At 39.0% G+C, this 7,738-nt stretch overlaps 1 protein-coding gene across 2 annotated transcripts in view; it reads right to left on the bottom strand.

The window, feature by feature from the left end:
- Positions 1–7,738, bottom strand: part of kif26bb (kinesin family member 26Bb) — a 37,848-nt gene continuing 30,110 nt past the window's right edge. For both annotated transcript variants that reach the window (XM_033649380.2, XM_078174062.1), the window contains exons 14-15: positions 5,578–5,728; positions 1–2,625 (exon numbers count right to left, since the gene is read on the bottom strand). In XM_033649380.2, the coding sequence (XP_033505271.2) occupies positions 2,426–2,625; positions 5,578–5,728 (351 nt within the window). In that variant the 3' untranslated portion in view covers positions 1–2,425. The remainder of the gene's footprint in view (positions 2,626–5,577; positions 5,729–7,738) is intronic.

The following is a 7,738-nucleotide window of genomic DNA, read 5'->3' as shown; positions in this document are numbered from 1 at the left end:
GTCTGCAAACACATAAAATGACTGAAAGCTGTGGTTGTTTATTAACAGTGATGCACAACATGCTGATTAATAGGTTTCACAAAACAGACGTCCAGTGTGCGTTTAAATGCATTGATCTAGGTAGAAAACCTAGCTTTGTCAATCGATTGCTATGCAGCAGTCCATCCCCTCTTATTGGCTCGATGACTTCACAGGGCTCTTTAGACACAGTGACGTGATTCCTTTAATGTAATTACTCCTCCATTACACTGAGAGTAGAATCCACATTTTTTATTCTGCCTGCAATCATTTACTAATGTGTTCTAGCAGCACGCTTATTGATCGCTAGCCACTCAACCCCTGAAGACACTAAAAAATCCACAACGGTGTTTCTGTAGGCAGTAACTTCAAAGAACTTAAAGGGATAGTTGGGATATTTTAAGTAGGGTTGTATGAGATACTTATCCATAGTCAGTGTATTACAAACAGTAGACGTCGGTCAGCATGTCCCCAGTTTGGAGAAGCAGGCTGGAGTACCACCATGGAAGCTAAGCAATGTACTGCTGTAGACAGGGGGCAGCAGCATAAAGTGTTTTAGCTGCCCATACACTATATTAAGAGTATTTTCACCTCCTTACCTTTCTGTCAGACAACCCGTTTCAATTCGGGAGCCATTAATGGTTTCACTTTCCCATCTATGCATTCGTCAAAATCACCAGACTCCACTGACAAAAACAGCGATTTTAGCTCACTGAACACAGGAGCTGCTGGTTTATCACTGCAAGTTTGTGTTATTGTGCGACTTTGGTGAATCCGAACTAACCATTTTACACGCCAAAGTCACACAGTAACACAAACGAACGAACTGATCGAGGCAGCAGTAGACAAGCAGCTCCCGTGATCAGCAATGTTATATCACTGTTTTTCTTAATGGAGTCTGGCTTTGAAGAGAGCAGTAAAACAGCTCCATCTCCCCACTGGAAATTACTGTCTGACATCAAAGTAAAGTGGTGAAAATATTCTAAATATAGCGTACACTTTAACTGATATTGATTTTTTTGGTGGGTAAAATATGTTTTGTTGCTGACCCCGGAAGATTGGTGCATTGCTTAGCTTCCATGCTGGACTCCTGCCTGCTTCTCCAAACTGGGAGGCACACCAACCACCATCTACTGTATGTAATACACTGCCTATGGATAAGTACTTTATACAACTTCAAACTTCAAAAGATCCTATCTATCCCTTTAAACCATCACTCATTTCTTCAGACAGCTCAGTTTCCACAGCTCACAGAGAAACTGCTTTGCTTCCTGCTTAATAATTGCCTCAACCTGATATCCTTTGAACTACTGGAGACATTTTTACATTTACAGTTTCAAAAATGTGAAATAAACAATGTATTTTCATAGATGTTTTCAGCACCAAAATCTATATACAGAATGGCATATTCCCTTTTGAACACTCATTTGAAAATAACTGTGATGGCTAAACCTCCTCTAAATCAAAGATCAAGAAAGAGCAGGCAGATCAGTCTATTAGTGTGACTTCTTTAGGTTTTGTTAGTAAATTTGATCACTTAATAGCAGTCACTTAAACATACGACTAAAAAAATACAAATTGCAGTAACGTGTAGGTAGTTAAATGTTTTCTAAATAACACAAAGTGCTCTAACAAGTGCTTCCAAGAGTTGCTTCAAACAAAATGAGACCATTAACAAATTGCAAAACAGAAGGCAAAAATGCTCAATGAGTTACCCTGCACAAATGTTCAGTATCTATTGTAGTTATATCCAACACTAATAATGTAGTGTGTGTAGAGTGTCTGCACCTTTATCACCTGAAAGCAAAACTTTTATGATCTGCATATTCGGCAGAGAGGAAAGGTTACAATATTTTTTAGCTCAGTGAAATGTCTTGTTAGCATTAGCAAATATATTGTACAATGGTAAAAAACAAAAACAAAGCTTAAAGAAAAATGTTTTGGGTGGTTTATTTAAAGGACAAATAATGAACTTTTATGTCTGTAATGTGACTTCTGACAGATATCAGGAAAAAAGTAGGGGAGACCGGGGTCAGTTGGGACAGGAGGACAGTTGGGATAGTGGCGTTATAGCAAGTTAGAAAGCCACAAAAGAAAGGTAGGTGTCTGAAAAATTCCTGCCAGCTGTAAGACTGAAGCTCTGCCACTGGATTTATTGACCTCTACTTCCATGTGAAGACAGGTAAGATGTAACTGTGCAAGACCTCAGTCTGTAGCACCTCGTTAAGTCAAAAGGACCAGAGGTAATGTGGTAGTTGAGACCATAAAGTGTGCATTAAAGTTTGTGTCAGAGTTTGGATATATCATCCAAAACATTTCAGTGACAGGTGGCCAGGTGCACTCGATAAAACACAAGAGTCTGAGGAGAAGAGGTGGGTGCTCTAAACAATTCTCACTATGATTCTACTCAGACTCCCTTCAAGGCTCTTGGCTCTGGTGCTTTTCGCCGTCGCTTCTTATGTCTTCTTCTGGTGCCGGCATCGAAGCAGGTGACCATCATGACGTTGGCCTTGCAGAGGTTGAGCCTGTTCTCCAGCCGGGCTGTCACCACTTCGAGGGCCTCCAGATGCTCTAGGGAGTCCACCTCGAAGGTCTGCCACAGGTCGACTGGAGAAGGACAGTCAGGTAACAGTTATTACTGTGTGGGGTTATTGAATGTGGAGAATACTGAAATGAAAGTAAAAAGTGAATTTCCATAAAAGCACTGTTTACTTTGTGCACAAAATGTTACACATTATAATATGATAATTACCTGTTTTGACTTCCAAGAATTTTCATGGGATTTTTTTGATAGTAGCCCACAGTATAATGTTTAGATAATACCAACCTATATTATTTCATTATTATCAGGTTATTATGCCATTAATGTCACTGTATTACAGTGGTGGAAGAAGTATTAACATCTTTTACTAAAGTAAAAGTAGCAATATGCCAGGGTAAAATTACTCCATGACTAAACGTTTTGCATTCAAAATCATATTTAGGTAGAAGTACAGAAGTAGTTGGAGCAACATGTATTGTAAGCGTCAACATTTAGTAAAAGTCAAGTACTTGTAAGGCAACGGACCCAGGGGTCAGTGTGACATTATACGATAGGGTTATATTACATAATGCATTACTGTGTATGCAGCATTTGTACATGTTGTAGCTGGTCAAAATTAAGCAACTTTTAACTATTTTTTTGTCATATGGGTAGTTAAATTTATAATGATTAATCTGTAATGCATCATATTTTATAAACTGAGCATAGACACTCACTGGCCACTTAAACCTGTGACACTGCTCGTTAACGCAAATAGCTGCTGAAGTTCAAACTGAGCATCAGAATGGGGAAGAAAGGTGATTTAAGTGACTTTGAACGTGGCATGGTTGTTGGTGCCAGACGGGCTGGTCTGAGTATTTCACAAACTGTTGATCTACTGGGATTTTCACACACAACCATCTCTAGGGTTTACAGAGGATGGTCCGACAAAGAGAAAATATCCAGTGAGCAGCAGTTCTCTGGGTGAAAATGCCTTGTTGATGTCAGAGGTCAGAGGAGAATGGCCAGACTGGTTCAAGAAGATAGAAAGGCAACAGTAACTCAAATAACCACTCCATCCAACAACACGTCGAGGAAACTAAGAGTACAATTCACACAGGCTCACCAAGACTGGACAATAGAAGACTGGAAAAATGCTGCCTGGTCTGATGAGTCTGGATTTCTGCTGCAACAATCTGATGGTAGGGTCAGAATTTGGGGTAAACAACATGAAAGCATGGATCCATCCTGCCTTGTGTCGACGGCTCAGGCTGGTGGTGGTGTGATGGTGTGGGGGAGATTTTCTTGACAAATCTGCAGCAACTATGTGATGCTATCATGTCAATATGGACCAAAATCTCTGAAGAATGTTTCCAGCACCTTGTTGAATCTGTGCCATGAAGAATTAAGGTAGTTCTGAAGGTAAAACCTAATAAAGTGGCCAGTGAGTGAACTGAATGTGAAATCTTGATCCTAAAAGTAGCTTGAATCTAAAGCTGTCACCTAAATGTAGTGGAGTAGAAGGTATAATATCTGTCACTGAGATGTAGTGAAGTGGAAGTGGATGGTAGCATAAAATGGAAACACTCAAGGAAAGTAAAAGTGCTTCCAAATTGAGCAAATGTACTTATTAGCTATTAGTTATTTAGGATCACTGCCATATTACCATTTTTTATTCAAATACTGCACTGATAAAACCATTTTATTGTTAGCAGGTTACTATAGTGTTATGAAATTATTACTATACTATTGTTAAATAGTTTTGCCTTGTTGCTATCTTTAAATGTGTTTCCCAATTTTAACCCTTTGTATGTGGCCCCTTATTACACTGTTAGATAGAGTTCAGTCTAATATAACCCAGATATACCCACTGTTAATACCAAGCTATAGAGTGGTGCAGGGGTGATGCTTATTTGCAGGCAGACCCAAAACTTAGCATCGCCCTGGTTCCCTCCACAAAAAGGATTTTTCCATTGAGTTTTGGATTATTGCCGAAAATAAGCTCTGTGGCAAACACAAGTTTACAAGTTTTGTCCAGCAAGGTAATCTTCTCAAATGAACACCACTTTTATGATTTTTATGATGTTTTGTTTTCTCATGTAGCCACTTGTTGAGTGGGGTGTTTACTGATGTATTTTATGTCGTGGAACAATACGTGAGAGCCTCTTAAGCTTGTGTTAGACACAGACCTTATTTCAGGCGTCTAAACAAAAACCCACTGACTTGAAGAAAAGGGAACTGGTAGTGCTAAAATGCTAACTCATTTCCGGGTTTCGGGACTCATTCCTCCACCACTCTATTACCTAGCTATCACTCTGTAATTACATGGTATCATTTAATAATTACCACTTTATTATCAAACTGTTGGCCAACTATTGCTGTGTTGTTACTGAGCTGTAAATGTTAAGTGCTAAGGAAATTACAAATGGGTCATACTTATGGTGACAATGAGGATTTTGGATACAGTCCCAGTGATGGCAGGATGCTGCCCCCTGCTGAAATGCCATCATACTATAAGCCCATTATGTACTCGTTCACTGATTATAGAGCTTAAACGATTAGTTAATCAATTAGATGATCAAAGAAAAATAAATCGGCAACTATTTTGATTATCTATTAATGACTTCAGTCATTTTCAAGCAGAAATGTATTTATTTATTTATTATCTGGCTCCAGCATCTCCATTGTGTGCTCTGTTGCTTTCCTTATTTATACTGTAATCTTTGAGTTTTAGACTGTTGGTTGGAGAAAATAAGCTTTTTGGAGATGTTACCATGGGCCTATACCATGATGAATTACTGAATTCATTGATCAGATAAATCATTGGTAATTATCATTAGTTGCAGCCCGAGTTGATAGGTAGAACTTTTTTCATTCTCTTCCCAAGCTAAACTTCTGTCACCACCTCCACTAACTTTATATTTAAAACTTATCAAGAATATAGTAAAACAGCTCTATATTGATCCTCTGTGACATTCAGATCATAAAAACATTATTTTGCATGCTTGTTTCTTCAAAGAAGGAATAATTTGACTGACACTCTTGGTTCCACTTGGTGGGCTCCAGCATGAGGTTGTGTTTGGCCTTCTCTAGCTCTCTCCTCAGGTGGTTGTATTTGTCTCGGACCTCTGAGATCCTCTGCTGACGGTGCTCCAAAAACTTCAGTTTGGCACTGAAGCATGCAGGCCCCTGACAACACAAACACACACCAAGCTCACTACTTTTATTTGTGCTCATATAGCACATAATAATTTGTGAAAAGCTTGTATTTCAAAATTTTTTCTGCTACTGCTGTTCTCATTAAAAATAGCATGCGGTGTATTAGCTGCAACACAGCGTCTGGTTGAATCCTCCACACACCCTCTCTCTCTCTCGCTCTCTCACCACCACACACACACACACACACAAACACACATACACAGACTGTATTTTAATGGTTGGATGAACAACAGCACCTCCCCACTCTCTGTCTCCACACGCTCATAAACACCATGTTAGGGCAGGGACGACACCTCTGGGGAGTGAGACAAGACAGGTCTGTAGGCTTCTAAATAGAATTACTCTCTGATTATACTAACCATGTTACACATAAGGGGCGATGTCAAAAGTCAAGACATGCACATTTTAATGGGAGATAGAAGCAAACCTCTAAATATGAGGCATTGCTTTTATAATTACAACTTGTTATATTTTAGAAATATTTCCCCCCAATCATGTCGCATAAGAAAACAATAAAGAAAAGTGTGCTCTTTCATTTAAGGTCTATTTGTTTTTCTTCCAGTGCCCTTCTTTGTTCTCTGCTGCAGCATTGACCCAATTTTCCCCATGTGGTCATTAAAATTGTATCAAAGTTGCCGTTCCTGAGACAGGCGGAGGCGGGGAATACAGTCTCATGAGGCCAGACCTCTCGTCATGGGGACATTACGTCAGCACAAGCACCACATTTTGCTTTCAAGCATATTTCAACTCCAAATGCAAGGTGAAATGCTTTAGGTGACCTCTACTTACCTAGGGTCAGTTCACTGAGTGCTATTTTTCAGCAACATGCTTCATCTACTTATATATCACACATGAAACCTGGAAGCTGCTCATGTAAGATTTTAGAGCAAAGCAATATTACCTTATTGTCCAGTAATTAAATATTACATATAATATGTAATATTTCCACATTAAAACATCTTAACATGAACTGGACCAGTGTTATTTATTTTGGTAATTTGTGTACTTGCATCATTCTAAACATTTCCAACAATGTTCACACCCAGAGAAATCTGTCATATCAATAAAGGCCTTGGTCCGTGTCATTTGGTCGCCGTCGCTTGTCAGTGGCATCGTAACTTCTTTGTCATAAATGGACTTTTTAATCCAGTTTTGAGCCACATTTTTTCGATACACTTTTACATCTTGATAATTTTGTATTATATAATTTATTCGGATGAAGGATTCAAGTAATTGTTTGCTCAAGTAATGAGCAAACAATAACTGTAGCTTGGCTCCAGCCAGAAATTGCTTTATTTGGTGTTTCTAGTGGTTTATAACACAGGGTTTCTTTGTTTTGGAGAGGAGAAGACCTCTGAAGATAATTTGGCTCCTGGTAAGAACATCCTAAACATATGGAGTTTAAGTTACCAGAGAAAGAAATGGACAGACATTGGCAGGAGGTGGACTAGCAGCTCCTCCACAACAAGCCAAACAGCATTGGAGAAATGCTGATTTTTAAAGTAAAACTACTTTATTCAGTGTTTCTTTTGGTTTATATCACAGGGTTTCTTTGTTTTAGAGAGAAGGAGACCCCTGCAGAAAATTTGGCTCCCAGTTAAAACATCCTGAACATCTGGATCGTAAGTTATCAGAGAAAAAAGGTGAGCACACTTTAGCAGATGCTAAGCAAGGAGCTTCTCTGCAACAGGCTAAACAGCATTGGAGAAACATTGATTTGTAACGCAAAATTATTCAGGTTTTCTTTTTTTTTTTCTTTCTTTTTTTTTACAGGTTTTAATCACCTGGTCCATTTGTTTTGGAGAGGAGGAGACCTCTGCGGATAATTTGGCTCCGGGTAAAAACTTCCTGAGTGATGAACACTGAAGGAATCCTAACCAGGAGAAGCTGACTGCATTGCTTCATTTTTTGTTGTTGTTTTCATGAAGAGACCCCTAGTGGCAGAAAATTACACATTGTACCTTTAAAGTCAGTGGAACG

The sequence above is a fragment of the Epinephelus lanceolatus genome, chromosome 13, assembly GCF_041903045.1.
Source record: "Epinephelus lanceolatus isolate andai-2023 chromosome 13, ASM4190304v1, whole genome shotgun sequence".
NCBI classification, from domain to species: Eukaryota; Metazoa; Chordata; class Actinopteri; order Perciformes; family Serranidae; genus Epinephelus; species Epinephelus lanceolatus.
This window is presented reverse-complemented; position numbering and strand designations above follow the sequence as displayed.